At 50.3% G+C, this 23624-nt stretch overlaps 10 protein-coding genes across 13 annotated transcripts; 5 read left to right on the plus strand and 5 right to left on the minus strand.

Annotated features, from left to right (window-relative positions):
• Positions 1-11: 11 nt before the first annotated feature.
• Positions 12-3518, plus strand: FOIG_08190 (uncharacterized protein). 2 transcript variants are annotated; one of them, XM_031208128.1, is made up of 5 exons: positions 63-778; positions 839-996; positions 1068-1782; positions 1834-2943; positions 3001-3494. In XM_031208128.1, exons 1-5 carry the CDS (start codon positions 755-757, stop codon positions 3283-3285), a joined length of 2292 nt encoding a protein of 763 aa, XP_031062262.1. In that variant the 5' UTR covers positions 63-754; the 3' UTR covers positions 3286-3494. The 2 variants fall into 2 exon arrangements, with proteins under 2 accessions (XP_031062261.1, XP_031062262.1); XM_031208127.1 differs by having other exon boundaries at positions 12-778; positions 1834-3518.
• A 152-nt stretch (positions 3519-3670) lies between these two features.
• Positions 3671-6848, minus strand: FOIG_08191 (alpha-1,2-mannosyltransferase). 2 transcript variants are annotated; one of them, XM_031208129.1, is made up of 4 exons: positions 6618-6848; positions 6295-6553; positions 5820-6239; positions 3671-5773 (listed from the first exon to the last, which is right to left on the minus strand). In XM_031208129.1, the coding sequence occupies exons 1-4, from the start codon at positions 6689-6691 to the stop codon at positions 4694-4696; spliced, it is 1833 nt and encodes a 610-aa protein (XP_031062263.1). In that variant the 5' UTR covers positions 6692-6848; the 3' UTR covers positions 3671-4693. The 2 variants fall into 2 exon arrangements, with proteins under 2 accessions (XP_031062263.1, XP_031062264.1); XM_031208130.1 differs by having other exon boundaries at positions 5820-6553.
• A 180-nt stretch (positions 6849-7028) lies between these two features.
• Positions 7029-10622, minus strand: FOIG_08192 (leucyl aminopeptidase). The gene is made up of 3 exons (XM_031208131.1): positions 10304-10622; positions 9511-10251; positions 7029-9458 (listed from the first exon to the last, which is right to left on the minus strand). The coding sequence occupies exons 1-3, from the start codon at positions 10478-10480 to the stop codon at positions 9192-9194; spliced, it is 1185 nt and encodes a 394-aa protein (XP_031062265.1). The 5' UTR covers positions 10481-10622; the 3' UTR covers positions 7029-9191.
• FOIG_08193 (uncharacterized protein) lies at positions 7041-9018 on the plus strand. Its single transcript, XM_031208132.1, has one exon. It carries the CDS (start codon positions 7202-7204, stop codon positions 8882-8884), a length of 1683 nt encoding a protein of 560 aa, XP_031062266.1. The 5' UTR covers positions 7041-7201; the 3' UTR covers positions 8885-9018.
• Positions 10623-11455: 833 nt separating the features above from the next.
• On the minus strand, positions 11456-15374 carry FOIG_08194 (DNA replication complex GINS protein PSF2). Of its 2 annotated transcripts, XM_031208133.1 has the most exons (3): positions 15227-15374; positions 14440-15168; positions 11456-14372 (listed from the first exon to the last, which is right to left on the minus strand). In XM_031208133.1, exons 1-2 carry the CDS (start codon positions 15338-15340, stop codon positions 14524-14526), a joined length of 759 nt encoding a protein of 252 aa, XP_031062267.1. In that variant the 5' UTR covers positions 15341-15374; the 3' UTR covers positions 11456-14372; positions 14440-14523. The 2 variants fall into 2 exon arrangements, with proteins under 2 accessions (XP_031062267.1, XP_031062268.1); XM_031208134.1 differs by having other exon boundaries at positions 11680-15168.
• Positions 11847-14328, plus strand: FOIG_08195 (uncharacterized protein; the record flags this gene model as incomplete). The annotated part of the gene is made up of 2 exons (XM_031208135.1): positions 11847-13879; positions 13929-14328. The coding sequence occupies 2 exons, from the start codon at positions 11847-11849 to the stop codon at positions 14326-14328; spliced, it is 2433 nt and encodes an 810-aa protein (XP_031062269.1).
• A 437-nt stretch (positions 15375-15811) lies between the features above and the next one.
• Positions 15812-19336, plus strand: FOIG_08196 (uncharacterized protein). Its single transcript, XM_031208136.1, has one exon. It carries the CDS (start codon positions 16160-16162, stop codon positions 17294-17296), a length of 1137 nt encoding a protein of 378 aa, XP_031062270.1. The 5' UTR covers positions 15812-16159; the 3' UTR covers positions 17297-19336.
• Positions 16049-19558, minus strand: FOIG_08197 (prolyl-tRNA synthetase). Its single transcript, XM_031208137.1, has 2 exons — positions 18856-19558; positions 16049-18797 (listed from the first exon to the last, which is right to left on the minus strand). Exons 1-2 carry the CDS (start codon positions 19275-19277, stop codon positions 17558-17560), a joined length of 1662 nt encoding a protein of 553 aa, XP_031062271.1. The 5' UTR covers positions 19278-19558; the 3' UTR covers positions 16049-17557.
• A 204-nt stretch (positions 19559-19762) lies between these two features.
• On the plus strand, positions 19763-22011 carry FOIG_08198 (T-complex protein 1 subunit alpha). The gene is made up of 3 exons (XM_031208138.1): positions 19763-20030; positions 20146-20231; positions 20289-22011. The coding sequence occupies exons 1-3, from the start codon at positions 19943-19945 to the stop codon at positions 21810-21812; spliced, it is 1698 nt and encodes a 565-aa protein (XP_031062272.1). The 5' UTR covers positions 19763-19942; the 3' UTR covers positions 21813-22011.
• A 146-nt stretch (positions 22012-22157) lies between these two features.
• FOIG_08199 (cytochrome b-c1 complex subunit Rieske, mitochondrial) lies at positions 22158-23617 on the minus strand. The gene is made up of 4 exons (XM_031208139.1): positions 23212-23617; positions 23005-23093; positions 22799-22949; positions 22158-22741 (listed from the first exon to the last, which is right to left on the minus strand). The coding sequence occupies exons 1-4, from the start codon at positions 23495-23497 to the stop codon at positions 22560-22562; spliced, it is 708 nt and encodes a 235-aa protein (XP_031062273.1). The 5' UTR covers positions 23498-23617; the 3' UTR covers positions 22158-22559.
• Positions 23618-23624: the final 7 nt, after the last annotated feature.

The following is a 23624-nucleotide window of genomic DNA, read 5'->3' on the forward strand; positions in this document are numbered from 1 at the left end:
TTACTATCAATGTTGGAAGGAGTAGCTTTGTTCAGGTACTACCTCAAAAGACGGGTAAGAGGGAAGTACATACCTTCCTTTCATCCGGGTAAAGCTGACCGCTGAACTTGGCTCACACATCTTAACCTCCCTCAAAGCGTTGACGATTAAGGACTTCTTCTTTGTAATCCTTTATTTCCTTACAAACACGGGCACTCTAATACCCCCCTTTGCTAAGACTCTAGCGCCAATTTTCTGCAAGATATTTCTGTGCTGCCATCAGAGCGGCGCCCCCGAGTCCCGCGGCCACACGCAAGATGTAGCGATACCAATAGCTAGGCAAAGACGTACGGGGTTACCTACGATATGACGAAGTGTGTAACCTCGAATCCACGACTAAGCTCCCATGGATGTACACGGATTTGTATGCTTGTACCGATGGAGCTGACGGTATCGCGGCCTTGATCATCATTATGCCAGCGAGCAAGCCACTGTCTGGCCGTGGGGGAGACAAGACCTCCACAACTTTCTCGAGGTTAACCCTTCCTTTGAACCTTTCGCTGACTTGTTTCTTAAGATAATTTCTCACGTAATGATATCGATTGTCGTACCGCGATTCTTGTCCTCCTAACGAGCCTGCTCCCCCTCTTTCAGACCTGTCCAATGACTGAATGCATCCAGTACTTGGCCACTCATCTATATCCTTGTAACTTTTATTGAAAACTGATGAAATCCCGGAGTCTTTGACTCTTTTCAATCTGCAACCAAGAACAAAATGTGGAATAACCAGGGCAAAGAGGTTTGTTTGAAAACATTAACGAACTTGCTGAGAGGCATTGACTGACGAGAACGGAAACAGCCGCAAATGTGGTCTACACACGACTTGGCTTGTGCACACTGCCGAGCACGGAAGATTAGATGTGGAAGAGAACGGCCGCAATGTGAAAGTTGCAAGCGAGACGGTGTTGAATGTCGATACTCGTCTCCGGGCAAGCGCGTCAATCATGTCAAACTCTTGTGAGTCTGGAAGCGCAATTTGTTACCCCACGACTGGGGCACAAGAGCTTACAAAACTGTTTGTGTTTCAGATGTCAAAACTTCGAGACGCTCGAAGGCCAACTGCACAGCATCCAAAATGATCTCTCGGACCTGACATCACTTGTCAAAGGTGGGAGTAGTGTAAGATCTTTATCCCTTCCTGCTGAGGAATGGATCCCGGAGAACCATTCTGGGACGGATTCGACGTCAACCCCTCACATAAACCGTCATATTGTCAGAAACACATCACAATCACTTGATCGTTATCATGGACCATGCTCTCTTTATGCCCTTTGCAAGGAATTTAGCGACGACCCATCATTTTGTGTCTCGGAGAACAATGGCTCTGGACAAAATGCTGTCTCTGAGCATATGATGTTGCAGGAGATGCTCAATGAGGCAAGCAGCGAGCCTCACTTAGATATGCTGTCTCATCCTGTCGGTATATGTCTTCCCCCTCGACAATTTCTCAACCTTGTCATCGGTCCCTTCTTCAAGAACGTCGATTATGCAACTGATGTCTTTGTTCGATCTAATTTCCAACCCCACGTCGGCCGAATCTATTCACAACCTATTGGGCCTGCAGATGAAGGTTGGGCTGTCTGTTTCAATGTAATTGTTCTTCTTGGTATCAAGAAAGAACCCACGATTCAGGGCAACAGCCACTTTGTCCAAACACTCCTACAGACATTGAAAATGGCTGTTAATAACCCTCGAGTATTCTTAACACCAAGGCTCGTTAATGTCCAGGCACTTGCTCTTTTGGTAAGATACATCTTGGCTCTTATTGTGAAACTGAACTAACTGTTACGGCAGAGTTACGTGGCCGAGCAGTACAGCACGACTTCGCTTGCGGAACTCGTCTTCGCCCAAGCCTGTCTGCTGGCTCGCACCATGGGCCTTCATCAAATCAATGCATCTTCCGATGACCTTCCACCCGAAGACATATTGGAACGACACAAGGTTTTTAGATCTTTATATATCAGAGATAAAAATATTGCAATTTTCCGTGGATCTACAGCCTGGCTACCAGGCTATGATTCCGGCATCCCCCCTTCCTTTGACGAAGCCGAAACAGGAACACCCGATTTATTAGCCCGCCTAGAGCTTGCGAAGCTTCAAGACGAAGTTTACCAGGCCTTCCATGCGGCCGGTGCACCCAACTTACATCCTTCGAGACATTACCAGGTACTGGCACAGTTACAACAAAGATTGGAACAGTGGTCTTCGACTCATAGCATCATGCAGAAGGCTTTGACGTCCACTGAAACGTTCTCTCTCATGTTATCTTTCTTCGCAACAAGGATCTGCTTAAGCAAAGATAATGATGACATGAAATCCACCCAGCCTTTCAAGGATGCCAAAGCATGCTGTCTTGTCTTCTTACTGGCCACAGCTGCAAAGCCAGATCTACGCCTTTCTGAGACTTTGAAAGAGGTACTAGGCCAACACAAATCTCTCGACCAACCTAGCCCAAGAAAGACGAAAAGGAGTTCTCGAACTCAACCCGCTGTAACTGAAAGTGATGATTCTGCGACGTCAGCCCTTCCTCGGTTGGCTGCAACTTTCCCACTAGCGGCTGCTTTCATAGTTGCTAAAGATACCTTGTTGCAGCCAATAGGAGAAGTGGATGGCACCCCCGGTCGGCCAGAAGAGGAAATACCAATTTTGGAAGCTCTTCGGGATCGATTTGCAAAGGCTGCCGAGCAAGCCCATATTGACAACCTCGCATTAAGTTTCAGTAGGATCCTGGGTCTTTTGGTTAGAGTTGTGCGCCAGAAACGATCGCCTGAAGCAAACAGCACCCCTTCTTTAGCCTGCAACGAGCTGTCAAGTCTGCATTCAACAAGATCATCCAGCTCTTTACAGGAAAGTGTGGTGAGCTCTTTCAGAGACACACCACCAGGTCCCGAGAACTTTTCAACAGTTAGTTCTATCAGTGAAGCCGTCTCAAATTGTTCCCTTCTCTTACCGTTCACTCAGCCACTGGAGGACTCGGCCAGCGGCTCACCGTGGTTTGCCAACGTGGGTCAAAGCATCGGACTAAACAGCACCCCAGTCTCAATGTCCTGGCCTGTTCAACATAAGCGACAGTCTGAGGAAGCGGAGCACCTCACCAAGAGACCAAGAATGTCCTGCCAAGAGGAATACTTGGATATTCCTGCAGTGTATCTTGATCATGGTTCACGAACTGAAGATGACTCTTTATTTACGTTCGACTTTCTACACACAGGAGCGGATATTTCTGTTTTCGATATGGAAGACTAGCAATTTACTCAATCTGTGTTTCTATTTACGAGGATTATTGGTTTTTCTGATGTTGTAGGGCAATATATCGGACTTCACTCTCCTTCCCCGGGTTCTCGAACTGGGCTTTAGTGGAGTATATATGAAACAGGCATACAATACACTGCTAGGAGTGACAGTCGGTGCTGATTTGATAGCGATGATAAATCAGTTATATATCTATATCAAACTTTCTTACTTCAGCGAGACCACTCGGTTGCTTCAGTATGTAGCATGCTCGCTTGAGTATGGGAGGCTACCTACTTTAGGCTCTCCTGGCGATGGATATTCTGATACGAATGCGCTATATCTGGCATTCCCCACAAACGACAAGCACACCATTTGCATATGCACACTGTTGTACGGAGTACGCTGTTTTCATTACGTTAAATCCTAACACAAGCTAAAATCGACGTATGATATCACCATAGTCAAAGTACCGTTTCGCCTTGGCTGTAGCACTTCGACCGGCCTCCACAGCATCGAAGGTTTTCAATCTTGTTTTCTTGAATCTAACTCAATTTACTTAAATGTGCCGCTGAGATCATGATCCAAGTGCGGGTTGCTCATCTGACCTCACACGGCACACGGCACACGGCGAGAATAGTCTTGGATATCGTCAATCCCGCAGCAGCTGTGCGACTCTTGTTCGGCATCGGATTCTCTGGGTGCTTTGTGCCAAGACTGTCTGCATTTTTACTTACTTGTCAGTTTCCTTATTGTGAAGGCTGCAGCTGTGAAGCGTTTGCACCAAGGACACGACTGGTCGCCATACGAAACTATATACGAGATATTGTCGTCTGAGGAGGTTGCTCCAAACCGGGTTTGAAGCACTGAGTTGATGCCAAGATTATTGCTCAGGCAGGAGGCGTGTCCGAACTTGAGACCGTGGAGGGTTGATCATATTAACCAGACACCCAGCTCAGTACCAGGATTTCCATCGCAAGTACTCGATTCTATACTCATAAACCGGTCAATGGCTGATCTCAGAGCGCCAATATAAGAAAAACGTTGCTCATCATGAGCAACTGCCTACAACCAACACACCGGTACCTGAGGCTCTTCGGAAAGGTACATGCCTTTCGTGGTACCAGACGCTCTTGCAAAGTAGGGCTCTGCCGTTATGCGTAACCATGACTCTCTGAGAACAGCCTGGATGTGTTGAAATCAAGGATTTCGAGGCCCTCACTCGCCTTATTTGTTTGGAAAAGAGTATCACAGCAGGCGGTAGGAATAAGACCTGAGGCGATGTGACGCACACTGCATGCGTGAGCATTACTGTTTGAGTACTATCCAATTTTATTGGACCTGGTCTATCTATCTGGCAGATGAGTACTTTGTATCTTTTTGCTATCAACGCAGTCGCTCGCTCGCAAAATATTGAAGCTTTCTATTTGGCAGCAGCAGGCTCAGCAACCTTCTTTCGCTGCAACAAACAGTGCCTGCCCCATTTTCTCTTGAACTTGTCCGGAATGAATGACGCATCCGGAACCCAAAGGGTCCTTGCGAGCATGTGTGTCTTGGCAGCGTCAAGGAAAGGCTCGCACTTGACAATTTCCCAGTTCTTCTCGTCTGCAATGTAGTCGGGTTCATTTGGCGGCAGAGGGTCGTTTCTCTCTGGGTATTGAGTGTCGACCAAGAATGCGCACGCGGGGAGCTCAGTGTACTTGCCCAAGTCCTCCTCGTTGTGGTCATTCATACCCGCCGTAGGGAGCCAAGTGCCGCTCCAAAAGCCGAAGCCAGTCTCGGCTTCAGCGAATTCACCAGGCAGAAGACCTCTAAACTCGGAGCGGACAAACTTGGCATGCATATCCCGAGGCAGAAAGTAAGATGAGGGGAAACGATACCACTCTTTTCCGAAGCAGACGGTATCCTCCTCACGACCAATGGGCTCTTTGTCGTCTGTGCCCTCCCAAAGGGGAGAATAAATCTTCATAGGTCCGGAGTAAGCGGACCAGATACCGTAGACTCGGAAAATGGCGACATCGATAGACAGAATCATAGTGAGAGTGACAACCAGGAGCTTCAGCTTGGCAGGAATCTTTCCAACAAGCGTCTTAGGATCAGAGTTGCCTAAAGCAGTCAAAATCATATGAAGAGATATGGCTGCGTTGAGCGCAAGGAAAGGATAGGCCGGATACATGAACCTTTCTTCCTTGTGAGGCTGTGCGCTGAAGATAGCCAGCCACATGTAGAAGGGGGAGAGAAACACAACGGTTCTCAACCCCGTTTGAAACCCTTGGCCAGATGGTGAAATGATCTTCTGGAGTATGAAGAGAGGCAGAGCAGCAAGAGCCAGAACAAACCAGAGGTTGAAGTTCAACGCCAGATTCTTGAAGTAGAATGTCCAAGGTTCTGTTCCATATAGCTCTGGGCCATGGTTTGATGAGAAGATGTTATACTTGACAATGTTCCATGTCACAGAAACCGGCTTCTTATAGAAGAAGAGGTTGACAAAGTAGTCACCGGCCTAGATATGTTAGATCGGCCATGAAGTAGAGAAACACCAGACTTACAAGAAGCAAGATTGCAGAAACTACACCGCGGCCAATGCGAACAAATGCTTCCCACAACGCTGTCTTGTCACCAAATACAAGCAGGATGAGCTCTTCGAGCATGAACGGCGCGCAAAGCGCAGCAGCAAAGGGCCATCCTAGAATTCCAGCAGCAGCAAACCAAAACATGCCCTGAGAAGTCTTGAGACCACCTCGCCAATTCATAAAAGCTGCAGCTCCGACTGTGACCAGGTACATCGCAAAGCTCGATGGAAGGTAGGCAGTGCTTGCATGGAAGTTTCCGGGGCTAGCAACAGTTGCGATGAGGAAGAAAAGGCCGATACGGCTGTTGAGTGTGGTGCTGGTGACCATGAAAAGGATCGTCTGAGTGATGGCGCACACAAAAGCTAGCCCAAACCGCACAAAGTAGAATTCGGCAACCTTAACATCCAGCGTCAATGGACCTCTTTTGTATATTTCATCGTATGCAACTCACCTTGTTCGAGTGAGGAAATATTCGGCGCACATTTCCGATAATAGCGTGGAAGACGATGTAGAGCCAACTGCGGATAGCATAGTCTGGAGAATATTCCCACGTCTGAAGACCATAGCCATGGGACAAGTAGTGAGTCGGCTCCCAGTAATTGAACGTCTCATCGCAATCTTGAATCGGAGCGAACCAGGCGGATACGAGAGCGGCGCCGAAGAACCAGTAGAAGGCGGAAATCGGTTGCATAGAATATGCGCTTGGAGCTCTAAATTGAGAAAGGCATGGTCAGTAGAGCTCTCGAAGTGGGATGAAATAGGTATTCTACATACTTTTTCTTGGCATGACTAGCAGTTGGATGCACAAACTGCCGCTGTTGCGACTGTTGAGCTGTACCTGGAGCCATCGTTGCTGTCGATTTCGATTTCGACGTGAGTTGATGATGGTTTACAAGGAAAGGAATGTTGTCGTCATGTCATAGTGAGTGGGTAGAGAAGATGTGGGTGGGTATGGAATTTGGAGCTTCCTTCAACAGTTGGGGAAGGAGCCCTGCTACAGCACTAACCACTAACACTAGCACTAACATTTACAGCAGGAGGTGCCTTTAAGGCTTTACCGAGGCGCGTGGCTCACCGACGGTGAAGCATGTGTTGTGGGGTACTAGCGCCGGGACACAGGCCCCACTTTATTGTTCACCTTGATTTTTTCTTGCTAGCGCTAGTAAGGAAGGGTCTTTTACCCATGAGGAAGAGGCGCTCTGAAACTTTCTGCTTTTCTTCATCTTAACTTTTGCGCCTGTCGCATTCAAATCTGTCTTTTGGTTTTTACCATCTCATCTGTTTCCAATGAGTCAAGAGTAATCTTCCATCTATCGTTTTATTCAAGACAGTATATAATACAACGCCCGCAATACAACATGTCCGGTTTCCAAATCCCCGGCCTCGGACAGGCCAAACCCAACGAGACTCTTCCGCCCATGCCCGCCGACGTTCTTGCTGCTGCCGCAAGCGTTCAAGATACCGAGATCACAGATGCTGCTCCCAATAACCCCAAAGACCAGCCTTCAGCATCTGCTGCTACCGAGGCTAAGCCCTCTGAGGCTGAGCCCACATCAGTCGCAGATTCAGATGCCATGGCAGTCGATCAACCCGAAAGCCCTCCTTCTCTCACAGGTGCCCTCGAGGCCGCCATCGGCGGTCTAAACCCAACTCCTGCTTCTCAGCCAGCTCCTACAGAGAATATCGAGACCGTACCACTTCAGAACGACCAGGGCGATAACCCCGAATGGGAAGTCGACTCTTCACCATACGAATCATCCTCAGAATCAAGCAGCTCTGATTCCTCCGACGAAGACTCCGACGACAACGAAGGTTACGAACTTTTGGGCGTGGAAGAGACCGCACGCCTGCTCATGCAGGCTGAAGGAGGATCTGATGATGAGGGCGATCGAGGAGCTACTGGTTCAAGAACCACCCAGGTCCGAACAAAGAATGAGATTCCTGAAGAAGTAATTCCCAAGCCTGATGTTACAATTACACCTGAGATGAAGATTGAAGAGCTGGGAGCTATCGAGCACATTGTGGAGAACATGATGTTGATCAAGGCATTCACGCCTGGCGAGTACCAAGTTCTTGATTCCGGATCCGTGCTCTGCACAGCTGAGCGAGTCGTCATCGGTGCGATTGCAGATACGATCGGAAAGGTTCTGCAGCCCATGTATACTGTGCGCTTCACATCAGACCAGGATATCAAAGATTTAGGACTCGAGGTTGGCCAAACAGTGTTCTACCCTACCGACCACGCCGCGTATGTCTTTACCGAGCCATTAAAGAACATGAAGGGCTCAGACGCCAGTAACCTTCATGACGAAGAAGTCGGCGATGATGAGATGGAGTTCTCAGACGATGAAAAGGAGGCCGAGTATAAGCGAGCGATCAAGCAGAAGAAGAAGGATAAGTGGAAGAAGGACCCCGCCAGGGGAGGCAAGGAGCCTCATCCTCTGCGACAAGAGTCGCGACCGGACGGAGGTCTTAACTACGACGATGACGATGACGGCCCCTATAAGCCTCTAGCACGACCACCTGGCTATGGTTCCGGCCCCTCTACAACAGAGACATACGAGCCTCCATCGAGCAGAAACTTTCACCAGCGAGGAGGACGCCGTGGCGATTCTCGAGGGCGTGGAGCTCGTGGACGAGGTTCTGGACGTGGTGGAAGAGGAGGTTTCAACCAGCCTAGAGACGGCTACTCGCTACCTCCTCAGGCAGCTCCTCAGCATGCCCAACAAGCTGTTCCTCCATCCCCATGGGCCGGCGCTCAACCTCCCGCTCAAGGCGCAGCACCAGCGATGCCCAACTTTGGCTTCCAAATTCCTGGTTGGCCTCAACCACCTGCTCAGGGCAATGCTGCAGCTGTTCCACCACCTCCTCCTGGGTGGCCAGCTGCACAAGGTCAACAACAGGCTGCGAACGGTGGATCTTTCGTCAACCCGGCATTCTTCGCTGCGTTGATGTCGAGTATGCAAGCGCAGCAGAACGGCCAGTCGCCCTGGGGACAGCAGCAGCAGCCTCCTAATAATGGAAATGGCCAGGGCCAGTAGACAATATGTAAACAATGGGTGTTCGTAGGTCATCAGTGGCGCTCAGGGTTTTTCTTTATAGGGGTATAGACAAAAGGGTAAATCAACTTATATGTAAGAAATTCATGATATAATTCTAATCTTCCGGGTTTCACAGTGAGTACTTTGCAGGTGCACATTTTAGGGACTTTCAAACAGATGGTCTTATTCAACGCTAACTATGCGTATATCCTCGTATGTAATCCGTTGCTCATAATAACTGAATCGAGGCGGCCCATCCAAAAAGGAGACTGCTGCTCTCTAAACGCAATTCCACAATATCTGTCATTTACAGGTCACTCCACTTCTCCTCGGTCTTGTCAGAGAAGTCGTAGAAACCAAGCTCGTAAACAAGACCAAGGGTCATGCGAGCATGCTCGAGCATGTGGTCGAAAGACAGATACTTAATGCTATCATCGGTACCGTGGATATGAGGATCAGAGTACTCGAAGGCGGACTCAATAACAAAGGCTGAGGGGTAGCCGGCCTTGGAAGCAGAAGCGTGGTCGGAGCAGGCATAACCGCACTTGGTCTCGACCCAAGGAATGCTGCAGTACTGGAAATAAGAGTTAGCATAAGAACATACAAAGGAATCTAGACAAACATACCTCCTCAACGACGGTCTTGATAAACTTAGTCAGGCCGGGGTCGACAAAGTCAGTAATGACACCAACGCTCTCGGGCTGACCGGCATCGAGAGTCTTCTGGACATAGCCAGTCATGTCCTGCTGAAGCATAGCCTTGACATCGCGGCCATTCTCCTCGTACGACTTGAAGATAGCCTGGCTTCCGAGCAGACCACCCTCCTCAGCTGAGTACCAGTGGAACTCGATGGTGTTGGGAGCCTTGCCCTTAACAACGTCCTTGGAGTTGAGAAGAGCGCGGAACACCTCCATGATAGTGACTGTACCACTGCCATCGTCATCAGCGCCTGGAGCGGCGAGGATGGAAGGAAGGAAGAGGTTGATGGAATCCTGGTGGGCGCCGATCACGACAGTGCTGTTAGACTGGCCAGGGATGGTCGCAATGACGGAGTGTTGCTTCCATGTGTGAGGGAAGCTCTCGGCGAAAACGGTATCCTCAGCACCGGCGTCCTTGATGATCTGGTTGACCTTCTCAAGAACCCAGTCGGAGGACTGAAGGCCGTAGTCGGACTTGAAGTATCGGGTGTGGAAGCTGGTCAACTTCTCGAGGTTGGCCTGCATGTTCTTCTTCTCGAGGTTCTTGGAGAGCTTCTTGACATCGTCCTGGTTCACGCACTTCTTAGGGAAAGTGACCGTGCTCTCAGCGTTGATGCGCTTGGAGCCGAGCGAAGGTGTGTCGGTGATGTCCATAAAGTTTTGGCCGTTCTACAGAGTGTTAGTGAGCCATTCAGAGCTGGGAGTTTAATGTGACACTTACACGGCGCATCTCCCACTTCTCCTCCTCAGTCACCCATTGCGTCTTGCCGGGGGCGGTCTCGACCAGGAACAGCTCGTCTGGCTGGAGAATGACGTTGTCGGCCTCGGCAGTTTCGATGAAGCGAGCGGAGACAGCAGGCAGACAAGCCGCCAGAAGAGAAGCCTGCGAGAACTTCATTGTATCTGTAAATGCGATAATTGAAACGATGAATGGCAAGAAGATGATGTTTGGAAGAGGTTATGAAGAAGACGAAGACGCGCGGAACTGCCTGGAGAGATAAGATCCGAGGCAGGTACCATGACGATCACGTAAGGTAGATACTTGCCGTTTTAGGCGATAGCGGTCATGGCTTGGTCGTGTGATTGCCCCGGAAGGTGCGGTGTGGAGACCCGGTTGCCATGAGGGAGGGGCTACCCCAACTGTACCTGCTTCCTGTCAGACGATATGCATCCAAGCCAAGATATGAGTATGCTTCCCTAACTCATAACTTCTCACATATATAAGGTATCAATCTTTACTTATCATTGCGAGATGTTCACTTCTCTGAGTAGGCTAGTATCTGAAGCCTGTGTAGAGGTCCTTATGCTACTTCCATTTATACACTTTCGGTTGTCCAGGTACATCACTGTTAGCTTTAACGGCTGCAACATATCATGAGAGCTTCTAGGGTAGCTTCGCCCGTAATGATGAACTCAAAACCAAGACATGTTTTTCGGCAATTTCTAACCTTTGGTAGTTTATCGACCCTACAGCTATCAGATACCGTGATCTGTCTAAGAAAGAAAACGTAAAATCAAGTCCAGAGCCTCATTGAGTCACCTGGGTGAACCGGCCATCATGACTTATGAGTCTCAGACAAGAGGTGCAACCATAGAATAAGCATGGGGCAACAAAAGCGACATCACGTTCCATGAGTCAAACAAGGCAAACGGTAATTTGCTCACGACAACCAAAGGGGCTTGCTTGTCTCTCATTCGCTGCCGGCTTTGTCAAGATTCGTAGCCGCGCCGGTCTCTGGCTATATCCTGCCACTCATAATAGTTTCACATAAAGAGAAATATAACATTTACATTTCATAAAGATGTTGGAGTCTTGTGAACATTCCAGTGAACAGGATATATTTCATACTTGCTACTGGCTCGAATTGGAACTGCTTGGAGTCTCTTTGTTAGTTTCGGAGATAAAGAGACCCAACGTCTTTGTTGGGCAAATATTTGTTCATCAGAGAACATGAAATATCTTCAAACAACCATAGTATCTTTAAACAAAGCATCTGCTTTGTCTTTGATGTCTGTAGTGTTCATACAATAAATAGTCTTTGTCTATTAGGACAAGACCTTCATAAAGCAATAGATCATCGTTCACAACAACATACCATTGCATTCATAGTCACCATGATGAGGAAAACATATAACAGACGCTGTGTCTTCTCAGTTCCAAACATGTCCAACCATTTAGTATCACAACAGATTACATTTCTAGCAAGGCAGAGCTTTGTTGAACATCCCATCCATTATCGAAACTATTCACAACTATAATCATAATGCCGAACAAGAAATCCAACGCGAACCACGACCCCAAGAGGAAGGGCAGAGCCAAGGCTGCTCCTAGACCCCGAAATCCCAGGCCCGCTCCTGAACCAACGGCTATGCGACTAACACGAGCACGCTCCCGGCTTAACAATGCTCCTCCTCTGATGGCGAGCCTTGAATCTGATAGAGATTGCCAAAGACGTGCCCTCGTTGCAGACCCTGAGCCCTTGCCATTCAAGGATGTTGTTCAGAGGCTCGGCGGCACTGCTAATATGGCTAGCAGAGAAAAAAAAAGAATCACGCTCAAATTAAATCACGCTGCACGCGCTTCGGCTGCTGGTCCTTCAAACCAGGGTCAGTCCTCAGGTTCGAACACAGCAGCAGCATCATCGAGCTCATCTTCTTCTGCTGCGCCTCCTGCAGCTGGAATGGCCAAACTCACTCCCTCCCCAAGCCCAAGCATATCCCCAAGTTCAAGTTCTAGTTCAGGCTCAGGGCGTTCATCCCCTTCGGACCAGAGTGAGTATGCAGCTCCAGGAAGGAGGATAATCAAGATCAAAGCCCATCGCCGTGCAGCTTCTTCAGAAGCTAATCCTCCAGACCAAAATCAGTCTGCAAGCTCGAGCTCTGAACAAACATCTTCGCCATCTGCAGCGGGCCCTTCTAGTCAGGACCGCCATCTCAGCGCAAGCCCTAGCTCCAGCTCGGAGCTTTCATCCCCACCGTCTTCATCCCCTTCTCCCCCGGTAGCCGGTCCTTCTGATCAGGATCCACACTCCAGCTCAAGCTCGCGTTCAGGGCCTTCATCGCCATCTTCTTCGCCTTCAGCGGAAGCTCAAGCGTCTGGATCCCCAATACCTTTAGCAGCTGGGCCATCCAATGTCATTCCATCCTCGAGCACTGGCCCAGGCTCAAACTCAGATTCAGAAATCTCTTCGCCGAATTCACCTACTCGAACTTCTCCACCTCCAAACCGCCCAAGTCCTGATACGATAAAGATAGACGTACTTATCGCTATGGGCCATGAACAGCCGAGTAGCGACGAGTATGAGAGCGATGGCGACGGTTGTTCTGGTGATCCCCCAAGTGATGGATCTGAGGATGAGTCAAGTGGGAGCGGAGCTAGCAGTGGTTATGAAGCCTCTGAGGAAACCTCCGATGACACAGAATTTACCGGCTCTGAAAGTTCATCAGATTCGGAGGGAGACGATGGGAGCGATGATGATGATGCGTCAGGAGGGCCATGCTCTAGGCCTTCTGGCTCTTCTGGCCCCTTTGATCCTCCTGGGTCCCCGGGTGTTCTGATTGCTGCTGGTTCTTCTTCCGACCAGGAGTATCCAAGCGGGTACGAGGCTGACGATGAGCACAATTCAGGGCAAGCCGCCCCCCAAACTGCGCCTCTCAACGGTCCGGCCGCTGACTGTTCCACCATTGTACGCGATAATACAGGCGCCTGGGCAATGGTGAGTAACATATCCGGGGCCAGGAACCGTTCTACGTGGTTCGCTGGATTTTCCTCGCCCAGGCTCGATGGCCGTTCTGGACGACCAAGGCGTCCTGCAGATATAAAGGTTCCGTTCATCGACTATAGCGGATATGATGCTCAAATCGGTCGCGGGGAGGACGACAGCCCAGACTGCGCTCAGTTTATCGGACCACTGAGAAGCTCATTCCCAGCCTCTGTTCAGTCTATCGGACGATTGGACACTCCTCCCGCCTACTCAGGAGGTGTCGTGGGAAAGCGCAAGCGATCTTGTGACGACGATGAGGATGCTTCCGCAGCAGGAATAAAAAGGGGACGCTCTTCGTCACCGCGCATGGTTGTTGAAACTTCGACAACCACAATCATGACCACACGCTCTTCCGCTGTAGAAACTCAGGCCTCCGAGCCTCAACAACCTGTGACCCTGACCTCTGATGCCCCTGTTTCCGATGAGCCTAGTCCTGTGAGCAACGAGCCAGTCGCATACGCGAAGATGGCCACTCCTGTGGACGACCCATCCTCAGGTGAAATCAGCCCGCTGGTCTGGCCATCTTTCGATCCGTGAGTCCAGACATCCATTCATTCTCAGGACGCGAACTAACAGTTCCAGTGAAATCCCAGGTATGCACGGCTCCGGACTGAGAGCTCGTCGCCATTATGACTGGTACGAGCAGTTTCATTCTGTAGGATATGAATGCTACGAAGTTCATCCCTGTTTTCACAACCCGGGGAGAGGATGCCACCAGTGTCATAGTGAATGGCACAAGGACTGGGCTCGGTTCTTCAAGGCTGAGGATCTTCTGCAAGAAGCAGCTGCAGACCCTGAGAAATATCTGCGAGAGACGGGACTGGATATGCGCGAGGACTTTATGGGAGCCTTGTTGCAGGGCGCAAGTTGGGAGGTGCTGGCACCTCATCTTCAGCCTCCCGCTGGCGGGAGGGTTCGAATTCATCCTGCACGACTTGCTAAGTATAGGCTGGCCCTTGCTCATGCGACAGTGCAGGTATGAGTTGATAGCGATGTTTGGCATTTCATGGAGTTTAAAATAATGAGCTATGTTTTAATTTAGACGTTAGACAGGTACCTTGAGAAGGTTGGTATAGAATAATAATCGACTTACAAGTCGTTCTCCTTTAGTTGCGCCATGTATACTTCACCCCTTTTCGTGAATTCGTAATTCTTCGCTCATAGCCTAGATGGAGGGTCATAGTCCCATATCCTCGTCGCTCGCCTCATCCGACTCATCACCACCACCTTGTTCCTCCTCGTCTCTCCGTGTTGCTTCTGTACTTGCGCCGAGTTTCCTTACACCTTCCACTACACCGACGACGAATCCTCTGCTCTCTGCAAGCTCCATAGCTCCAACTCCTCGTAGACTCATGACACCATCGACTCCACCCTCGAGTTGGGCGGTACTGGACCGCATCTTTGCAGCCCTGACTTCTTGTAGATCTCGAAGTAGCGAACGAACTTCTGAAGAGGAGGCAACATCGTCTGAGGCATGGGCGAGGAGCATTTCTGCGACTTCGAACCAGTGATATGGCAGGGCACCTGAAGGCGCATCTGATGTACAGGATGGAAGAAACGGCGGCGACAGTACTGTCTCGTCGTCGACAAAGGGATCTAGTCTCCTGGCGTTTCCTTGACTATCTGCCCGCACCGGTGGAGGAGGAGGTGGCGCCCATCCTTTAGGATCGATCTTTGTCTCGTGGTGAACAATATCGCGTAACGAATCGGGATGGAGCCAAGGAGGAGGAACAATATTCGCGCGCCGTTGCTTCTTCAACAGTATCGCAAGCCATAAAGGTAAGTTGCTTCTGTGCGGCGGCCGGAGAGTCGGCGTCGTTCCCTGCGTAACAGGTCAGGTCAGCGTCGAGCTTGTATAAACGCGACAGGGACGCGCTCACCGATAGAAGATCAATGCTCTCAAGGCGTTGGCGAGGAACGACAGTAACGAGTTCCATTTCGCATAGAAATGCGACTTCTGAGGGAGTGAGCCCTGAAGGAAGTGGTAAGGCCATTTTGTGTGGTCCAATGGAAGTTTGGTATCTCGAGATGTAGGATGTAAATTGGAGGTTTTCATAGAATGCCCCTCATTACTAGGGAGCTGCTCGGCGTGTCATGCCAACCCCACCACTAGAGCTCCCTTTCTTATGAAAAGTCAACATTGATATCATATACAGTGTAGTTATAACCGTTTATGATATTGTTTTTCCTTATATTCAAACATATCCTAATCACTACTACTGATTTCACAATCAGCTCAACTCGAAACAGCTGTAGAATGTCACACATGTCATGAAAAGTATGTGGCCAATGTTCAAAAAGTTGTTTCCACCAATCTCCTCATGGCTTACAAGTTGTCATGATATACAATGGTCCAATTAGCAATCATGGAAAGACACTCGCACTTTTCCCTCTCCAATTCTGAACCACATGCCCAGTTGTTGGTCAAGAGCCCCCACGATCCTTTCAGCATAAGGTACCATATCTTCGAAGCCAAAAGAAGTAACTTCTAGACTTGAATAGACCAAGACAGACTAATGCAACTTCTCCCAATAAGTTAAATTACATGATTTTACGAAATCGAATGATATCACTGGAGTCACGAATACTTGGCAACGTGGAATATACGACTCATCCGGCGTGTTCAGGGTGAATGTCCAGCTCCACCGCCGATGCGGGGCCGCCTCCAGAAGGGCGTAGATCTGAATGTCCTCTCCCGTTTATGAGGAGGTATAAGACGCCTCGAGATGAGACATTATTCCAGTTTATGAACATACAGAGCGAAAATCCAATACAAGAATATCCCTTTCATAACAACCCTGCAAACATTCACAATGGCGTCAACTGAAGCCCTCCCTCCCGTCACATCCCCATCTCTTATACTTACAAACCCCACCTCCTCTGAACGAGAGCTCATATGGAAGGGCACTCATCCCCATTGGGGAGCCGCCTTGTCCATGGATGACTATATCGCCAGAGAATACGATAACCTGGAGGCTCCTCTGGCTCGAGATGGCGGGGTAACAAGTTGGATCCTCACCGATGGAGATAAAAAGCCTGGCGAAAGACCCCTCCTTTCATCTTGTGAGACCTACAACAAAAGAGCCTTTGTTCGAACCAAGGATGGAAAAGCAAGAGATGGAACTGCTCACGGAGTGGCCAGTGTCTTCACTTTTCCTGAGTATCGAGGAAAGGGATATGCCAGAAAGATGCTGTCCTTGATTGCGGATGAGCTGAAGAGGAGACAGCATAAGAATGAAGGCGCTGCTGATTTCTCGGTCCTTTGGTCAGATGTCGGACCCAAGTTCTACCAGACTGTGGGCTGGGAACCTTTCAAGAGCACATATCTCGAGTTTCCCGTTACTGAGACTGAGCCAATTACCGATTCATCCCTGAAGCCTATCACTCTCGATGACATTCCAGACCTGGCAGCTCGAGATGAGCAACTTCTTCGAGACAGGATCTCAAAATCCTCTCAAGTCAGCGCTGCAGTAGTTCCTGATATCACCACTATCAAATGGCATATTCACCGGGAGAACTTTATGTGCAAACACATCTTCTCCCGCATACCAACTGTCCACGGTGCCGTATACACTCCACCTGATGCCCCCAACTCAAGGATCTGGGCTCTCTGGACTTGCAGCTTCTACGGCATGCTTGACCAACCCGAGAAGAATGTCGTTCGTGTCATGCGCCTAGTCATCGAAGATGAGAGCATCTCAGATGAGACACTTGTCAAAGGCACACAAGCCATTGCAAGTTTCGTCCAGAAGGAGGCCAAGGAATGGAAATGTTCCAAGGTTGAAGTTTGGAACCCCGAGGATCGTGTACGAAGGGTCACAGAAGGCATCCAATCCCTGGGGGCCAAATTCATCGTCCGAGAAAACAACAACATTGCTAGTCTAAACTGGTTCAATGGTTCTGATCAGGAAGTTGACTGGATTGCTAACGAAAGATTTGCTTGGTGTTAAATACTGATACATCCCGGCTCGAACAGCACAAAAACAAGTAGTAGCTCGATAGAAAGCCGTATTTAGACCAACGAGATGTTGATAAATATCATCGCTACGATCTATCTTCTTTTCTAACTGTTTTGATTCCGTGACCAGCCCCATCCCATTTTCATGATATAATCACATTCACATCAAGTCATAAACAATCGCACTGGTGTATCATAAACATGCCAGGTCAACGCCTTCCCGCTCCCTGACTATAAAATTTCATTCAACTCCTTAATAGCTTCGTCCGAACATGGTCCACTTGTCGGCGTTACCCTGGCACTCAGGGCTGAGGCACTTGGTCTCACCGGGGACAATACCCTCGGGCTGCTCGAAGGGAACACAAAGACTCTTCATGCCCATAGTGGCAAGCTTCTGGTTCTCGGGCACATCAGGCTGGTCCTCACGAGTGGTGAGCTCCTTGATGCGGTCCTCACACTTGGGGGCACCGCAGAAGGGGATGAGCACAACGTTCTTGTTGTCAAGAGCGGGAAGAACATCCTCCCACTTGGTGATAGTGAGGCGGTGCTCTCGGAAAGACTTCTCGGCCTTGCTGTACATGTCGGCCTGGATGGTCTCGAGAAGCTCGGGGATCTTGGTAGCGACATCGGTGATGGCAATTTCTCCCTTCTCACCGGTGTTACGTCGCGCAGTGCTGACAACGCCCTTGGCAGCATCCTTGGGACCAAACTCGATACGTAGAGGAACACCCTTGAGCTCCCAGTCGTTGAACTTCCAGGCAGGAGTGTAACCCTCTCGCCAATCCGAGGTGACACGAACACCAGCCTTCTTAAGGTTGGCTCGGATGTCCTCAACCTGCTCCTCGTGCTTCTGTCGCTCCTCAGGGGTAGTCTTCTTGGTGATGCCAACAGGGACGATGACAACCTGAGTCTTGGCAACGCGAGGAGGAAGAACCAGACCCTTATCGTCACCGTGAATCATGACCATGACACCAATGACACGGGTTGAGAGACCCCAAGAGTTCTGCCAGACGTGGATGTGAGAGCCCTTGTTGGCAGGGTCCTCAACAGTGATGTCGAACATCTTACTGAAGTTCTGGCCAAGGGCGTGAGAGGTAGCGCCCTGGATACCACGGCCGTTGGAAGGGATGTAGCCCTCGACAGTGGTGGTGTAATAACCACCGGCGAACTTCTCATTCTCGGTCTTTCGGCCTCGAACGACGGGAACAGCCAGAAGCTTCTCGTAAACACCAGCGTAAAGCTCGAGAATCTCGAGCACCTCAGCGCCAGCAAGCTCCTCAGTCAAGTGAGCAGTGTGGCCCTCCTGCCAGAGGAACTCACGAGTTCGGAGGAAAGGAGTTGTTTGCTTAGCCTCCCAACGAACGACGGAGTTCCATTGGTTGAGGCGGAAGGGGAGATCTCGGTGGCTGCGAATCCACTTGGCATAGTAGGGGTACATGACGGCTTCGGAGGTAGGACGGACCGCAACAGGAACCTCAAGGTCCTTGTCACCACTGGAGGATTGTCAATTAAAGTTCATGAAAGCGGGATGGTTTATATGGGCATCCTTACGCCTTGGTGACCCAAGCAAGCTCAGGGGCGAAGCCCTCGACGTGATCCTTCTCCTTCTCGAGAGATTTGGAAGACAGGAACATAGGGAAGTTGGTCTCGTCAACACCCATCTCCTCGATGTGAGCCTGGAACCATTTTCGGATCTCGTTCCAGATGTGCATGGCAAGAGGTCGGAGAACGAAGAAACCCGAAATCTCGGTGTAGTACTCGACCATCTCGGCCTTGAGTACCACCTCCTGGTACCATTGGGGGAAGTTCTCGGCCTTGGACACTGTAATTCCAATGATCTCGTCCGCCTTCTTTCCACCGACGACAGGAAGGTTGGTCTGCTTAGCAGCCTTGGCAGCCTTCTCAGCAGCAAGACGAGCCTGCTTCTCGGCCTTCTTCAAGGCGCTCTTGGACTGTTCGGCGGCGCCCTCCATTTTGGTGAGATTCGTGTGTTAGTCGAAAGGTAATTGACAGAAAAGTAATAGAGGATGATAGTAGCTTCAAGGCAACCGAACAGTGGCTTGCGCGCCTTTAAGGAATCGAGAAGCAGAGGGGCGACGTTATCTTTTGAGGGGGGGAGAAGGAGAAGAAAGGCTTCGGGGTGTGAGTCGAAGTAAACGTCGGACGTGACTCTGTGCCTGCCCCGCAGTCGAGGGAGGTGCAGTTGGTGCTGTGCGGTTGCCCCTCCTTCCCGCCCGGGCTTGACTCTCACGGCACCACTGGAAATCTAGCCCAAAATTCAGGCCCAATGCCCTATCAGCCAATTGAAACAGCGGTCGCTCAGCTGCAAGGAAGTCCGATAACGCGGCAGGGGTCAGTTTTGGGGTTTCTGGGGTCCGTGCACCTTCTGTCAAGTGCCCTGGACTTCGGGTGGGTATCCGATTCACGCCCTGTAACCAGCACACAGCGGCACCTGGCACCTATTTCAGTCGGCGCCGGAATAACGCCAACCTCCGACAAAAAAGTCCAGTCGAGGGGCACTGGAGCTTCACAGCTCAGGTTCTGTCTGCGTACGGTAGCCTGCTGGTAGAATTTCCTGACTCCATCCCCACGTTGACGAAGCCGCCTTTTACCGTCAACGTTACCAATAGCTGCAACTATGGCTTCCATGTTCGAGCAGCCCCGAAACGGCACCCTTTTCTTGGGTGGCCAGAAGATCTCAGGTTCTGATATTAGAGACCAGAATGGTATGTCTGTCTATATCTTGTCCCGCCTTTTGCTACATGTTAGGGGGAAGTGGGGGGAGACATGAGCCTTTGATATTGGATTTCAAATACGGACAACATGCTAATAGTCATTCAGTTCTCGCTACACAGGCAATCGCAAATGTTGTCAAGAGTTCTTTCGGTCCCAGCGGCCTCGACAAGATGATGGTGGACGATATCGGTGTATGCAACTTAGCCCTCCTCGCTCTGCGCTCGACTATATCTCACACTTTATACTAGGATGTTACTGTTACCAACGACGGTGCCACCATTCTCAGCCTCCTCGACGTCGAGCACCCCGCCGGCAAGATTCTCGTTGACCTTGCGCAACAACAAGATAAGGAAGTCGGTGACGGTACCACCTCTGTCGTTCTGATCGCTGCCGAGTTGCTACGTCGCGGAAACGAACTCATGAAGAACCGGATACACCCTACCACTATCATTACAGGATACCGACTTGCCCTGCGAGAGGCTATCAAGTACCTCAACGAGAATGTTAGCATCAAGGTTGACGACCTCGGCCGCGAATCCCTCCTTAGCATTGCCAAGACCTCCATGTCCAGCAAGATTATTGGAGCCGACTCGGATTTCTTCGCCGACATGGTTGTAGATGCCATGCAGGCTGTCAAGTCTACAAACAACCGAAACGAGACAAAGTACCCTGTCAAGGCTGTCAACATCCTCAAGGCCCACGGAAAGAGCACACTCGAGTCTGTCCTGGTTAAGGGATACGCCTTGAACTGCACTGTCGCTTCGCAAGCCATGCCCACGCGGATCCAGGATGCCAAGATTGCTGTTTTGGACATGAACCTGCAAAAGGAGCGCATGAAGCTTGGTGTTCAGATCACTGTTGACGACCCTCAACAGCTTGAGCAGATCCGAGCCCGTGAGTCCGGCATGATCCTCGAGCGAGTGGAGATGATCCTTAAGGCTGGTGCCAACGTCATTCTCACAACAAAGGGTATTGACGACCTGGTGCTCAAGACTTTTGTTGAGAAGGGTGCCATGGGTGTGCGAAGATGTAAGAAGGAGGATCTTCGACGAATTGCCCGAGCAACCGGTGCCACCATGCTCAGCACACTTTCTGACCTTAACGGTGACGAGAAGTTCGACCCCTCTTATCTAGGATACGCCGAGGAGGTCGTCCAGGAGCGCATTTCTGACGATGAGTGCATTCTGGTCAAGGGAACCAAGGCCCACTCATCTGCTTCTTGCATTCTCCGTGGACCTAACGACTTCACCCTCGACGAGATGGAGCGATCAGTCCACGACTCACTGTGCGCTGTTAAGCGAACTCTCGAGAGTGGCAGCATCGTTCCCGGTGGTGGTGCCGTTGAGACCGCCCTCCACATCTACCTCGAGGAGTTCGCCGGTACCGTCGGCTCCCGAGAACAACTCGCCATTGGCGAGTTTGCTCAGTCTCTTCTTGTTATTCCTAAGACCCTGGCGGTCAACGCTGCCAAGGACGCCGCAGAGCTCACTGCCCAGCTTCGATCAAGGCACGCTCTGTCACAGCGCATTGCTGAGGGTGACGGCAGCGAGGATGAGAAGACCATTGCCAAGAAGAAGGGTTATAAGAACTACGGTCTTGACCTCGCCAAGGGCAAGGTTGTTGACGAGATTAAGATGGGTGTGCTTGAGCCCAGTCTCAGCAAGGTCCGACAGCTCAAGAGTGCCGTTGAGGCCTGCATCAGCATCATGCGTATCGACACCCTGATCAAGTTGGACCCTGAGCAGAGGGAGGATGATGGGCATGGCCATTAAGATGAAATGTAATGAGTTCGGATTGTCAGGTATAGAATCAAAAGCTTGGGTGTCCGTTCATGACTGAATGTTTTATACCCATGATGTGTGATATCAGGCCTCGTTATAGTACAGGGTGCATATAAATGTACTGATCTGTAGATTCAACTAGATAAAAGTGATTCCAGCTTGTCAAGTCTGTTGGAAACTCTGTTTTTGCTCGGTGTACAATTCCTCTTGTCAACCGTTGTTAACTTTGCAGTATGCCGGGATATACATATAAAGTTGCGGTAGTCATCAGCTGTAATTACAGGGCTGGGGAGCCTCTTCAAGGTCGCGTATCTGACGTTACTTGAAGTTAATAGATACCCGTTTCAAAGTATAGAAGTCTGGTGCTGAGCATAAGCATGCTCTCGCACTTCACATAATCGATCATTTCACCTCAAAGTAAAGGCAATGAAATTCAATTAGTACAACACCTCGTACACGAGATGCATCTTGCACTCACTCTCCCGCCCTTGTCTTTTCCTCAACCCCTCTCTTTGAGCCTGTCGACTGAGATTTTTCCTAGGACGTTTTATTTTTATACAAATGGACAGAAAGGCCACGTCTAAGAAACAGCAAACTTGCGCCCACCCAGGGGCCTCGGTATGGGCATGCGTCGAGTGTTGTGTGTTGTGGCCCGCCCGCCAGTCTAATGCGCTCCCACTCCCATCTCTCCTTTCCTTCGTTTCTCCGTTATAAAAGATATACTCTTACATGGTCCGCTTAACCGACGACCAGCTTGCCATCCTCGGGGAAATCGTACTCGGGAATCTCGAGGTTGAGAGGGGCAGGACCCTTCCTTATTCGGCCGGAGATATCGTAGTGAGAACCGTGGCAAGGGCAGAACCAACCGCCGTAGTCACCTGCCTCGCCAATGGGGACACAACCCAAATGGGTGCAGACACCTGAGGAGTCGTTAATATAGAGGTTCAAATTCTGTACCAGTTTTCTGAGTCACGTACCCAACATGATAAGCCACTCGGGGTTCTTGACACGGGCGCTGTCCTCCTCGGGATCTCGGAGAGCAGAGATGTTGACCTTGTTTGCCTGGTCGATCTCGTCCTGGGTTCGGTGTCGGATGAAGACGGGCTTGCCTCGCCACTTGATGATAACCTGAAGAACCGTTCAGCAATTTTGCCTCGTTGTGCTAGACCATATTCCAACTCACGTTCTTGCCCTCGGGGATAGAGCTCAGATCAACCTCAACCTTGGCCATGGCCAGAACGTCGGCGGAGGCAGACATGTTGACCAGGAACTCTGTCATTCCATCGTCAGTAACCATCAATTGACCATCCCGGACATCATGCCAACAAGCTACAACACCAATTGCAACCCAATGGCAAGACACAGGACCTAGAACCGGATTTCAACCCACCCTGAACTGTGCTCTTGGCTCCAGCAGCACTGACGGCACCGAGAGCACCGACCATGAAGTACGAGTAGAGCTTGTTCTTTGTCTCGCTGCCGGAGGAGACATATTTTCCAAAGTTGGGAATCTGAGAGCCCTTGCTCTCACCCTGGAACTTGAAAGGGCTGGAGTATCCGGAGGCGGACGCGCTGTCGGTTCGAACGGCGGTGGTGCTGAGGGCGCGCACAGCAGGGACGGCGGGCTTTGCAGCCGTGCGCAAGCAGAGACGAGAAGCGGTCGCGAGGGTCGCCATCGTGAGGGATCGTGGGGTGTGGCGGTTGCGAGGGTGAGGGCGTCGAAGGGAAGGTTTGAGGTCTTTTCCTTGGTGGTAATCGGCTGATGATGCTTTGCCGAAAGTTTTGGCTGCAAAATGTGGCCTC

This window comes from Fusarium odoratissimum (genome assembly GCF_000260195.1).
Source record: "Fusarium odoratissimum NRRL 54006 unplaced genomic scaffold supercont1.12, whole genome shotgun sequence".
Lineage (NCBI taxonomy): Eukaryota > Fungi > Ascomycota > Sordariomycetes > Hypocreales > Nectriaceae > Fusarium > Fusarium odoratissimum.

What these genes read in the sequence shown, in the direction of transcription:
- FOIG_08199 (XM_031208139.1), bottom strand. Translation starts at nt 23,497, where the DNA reads ATGGCGACCCTCGCGACCGCTTCTCGTCTCTGCTTGCGCACGGCTGCA. An exon ending in AGCCAAGAGCACAGTTCAGG is followed by an intron (nt 23,094 to 23,211) that starts GTGGGTTGAAAT and finishes ATGGAATGACAG; the next exon opens with AGTTCCTGGTCAACATGTCT. An exon ending in CTATCCCCGAGGGCAAGAAC is followed by an intron (nt 22,950 to 23,004) that starts GTGAGTTGGAAT and finishes ACGGTTCTTCAG; the next exon opens with GTTATCATCAAGTGGCGAGG.
- FOIG_08191 (XM_031208129.1), bottom strand. Translation starts at nt 6,691, where the DNA reads ATGGCTCCAGGTACAGCTCAACAGTCGCAACAGCGGCAGTTTGTGCAT. An exon ending in GCTAGTCATGCCAAGAAAAA is followed by an intron (nt 6,554 to 6,617) that starts GTATGTAGAATA and finishes TTCTCAATTTAG; the next exon opens with AGCTCCAAGCGCATATTCTA. An exon ending in TTTCTGCAATCTTGCTTCTT is followed by an intron (nt 5,774 to 5,819) that starts GTAAGTCTGGTG and finishes TAACATATCTAG; the next exon opens with GCCGGTGACTACTTTGTCAA.
- FOIG_08193 (XM_031208132.1), top strand. Translation starts at nt 7,202, where the DNA reads ATGTCCGGTTTCCAAATCCCCGGCCTCGGACAGGCCAAACCCAACGAG.
- FOIG_08196 (XM_031208136.1), top strand. Translation starts at nt 16,160, where the DNA reads ATGGCGTCAACTGAAGCCCTCCCTCCCGTCACATCCCCATCTCTTATA.
- FOIG_08198 (XM_031208138.1), top strand. Translation starts at nt 19,943, where the DNA reads ATGGCTTCCATGTTCGAGCAGCCCCGAAACGGCACCCTTTTCTTGGGT. An exon ending in TGATATTAGAGACCAGAATG is followed by an intron (nt 20,031 to 20,145) that starts GTATGTCTGTCT and finishes ATAGTCATTCAG; the next exon opens with TTCTCGCTACACAGGCAATC. An exon ending in TGATGGTGGACGATATCGGT is followed by an intron (nt 20,232 to 20,288) that starts GTATGCAACTTA and finishes ACTTTATACTAG; the next exon opens with GATGTTACTGTTACCAACGA.
- FOIG_08190 (XM_031208127.1), top strand. Translation starts at nt 755, where the DNA reads ATGTGGAATAACCAGGGCAAAGAG. An exon ending in GGAATAACCAGGGCAAAGAG is followed by an intron (nt 779 to 838) that starts GTTTGTTTGAAA and finishes GAACGGAAACAG; the next exon opens with CCGCAAATGTGGTCTACACA. An exon ending in GTCAATCATGTCAAACTCTT is followed by an intron (nt 997 to 1,067) that starts GTGAGTCTGGAA and finishes TTTGTGTTTCAG; the next exon opens with ATGTCAAAACTTCGAGACGC.
- FOIG_08194 (XM_031208133.1), bottom strand. Translation starts at nt 15,340, where the DNA reads ATGGCCTTACCACTTCCTTCAGGGCTCACTCCCTCAGAAGTCGCATTT. An exon ending in AGAGCATTGATCTTCTATCG is followed by an intron (nt 15,169 to 15,226) that starts GTGAGCGCGTCC and finishes CCTGTTACGCAG; the next exon opens with GGAACGACGCCGACTCTCCG.
- FOIG_08192 (XM_031208131.1), bottom strand. Translation starts at nt 10,480, where the DNA reads ATGAAGTTCTCGCAGGCTTCTCTTCTGGCGGCTTGTCTGCCTGCTGTC. An exon ending in AGAAGTGGGAGATGCGCCGT is followed by an intron (nt 10,252 to 10,303) that starts GTAAGTGTCACA and finishes AACACTCTGTAG; the next exon opens with AACGGCCAAAACTTTATGGA. An exon ending in TCAAGACCGTCGTTGAGGAG is followed by an intron (nt 9,459 to 9,510) that starts GTATGTTTGTCT and finishes TCTTATTTCCAG; the next exon opens with TACTGCAGCATTCCTTGGGT.
- FOIG_08197 (XM_031208137.1), bottom strand. Translation starts at nt 19,277, where the DNA reads ATGGAGGGCGCCGCCGAACAGTCCAAGAGCGCCTTGAAGAAGGCCGAG. An exon ending in CTTGCTTGGGTCACCAAGGC is followed by an intron (nt 18,798 to 18,855) that starts GTAAGGATGCCC and finishes ACAATCCTCCAG; the next exon opens with TGGTGACAAGGACCTTGAGG.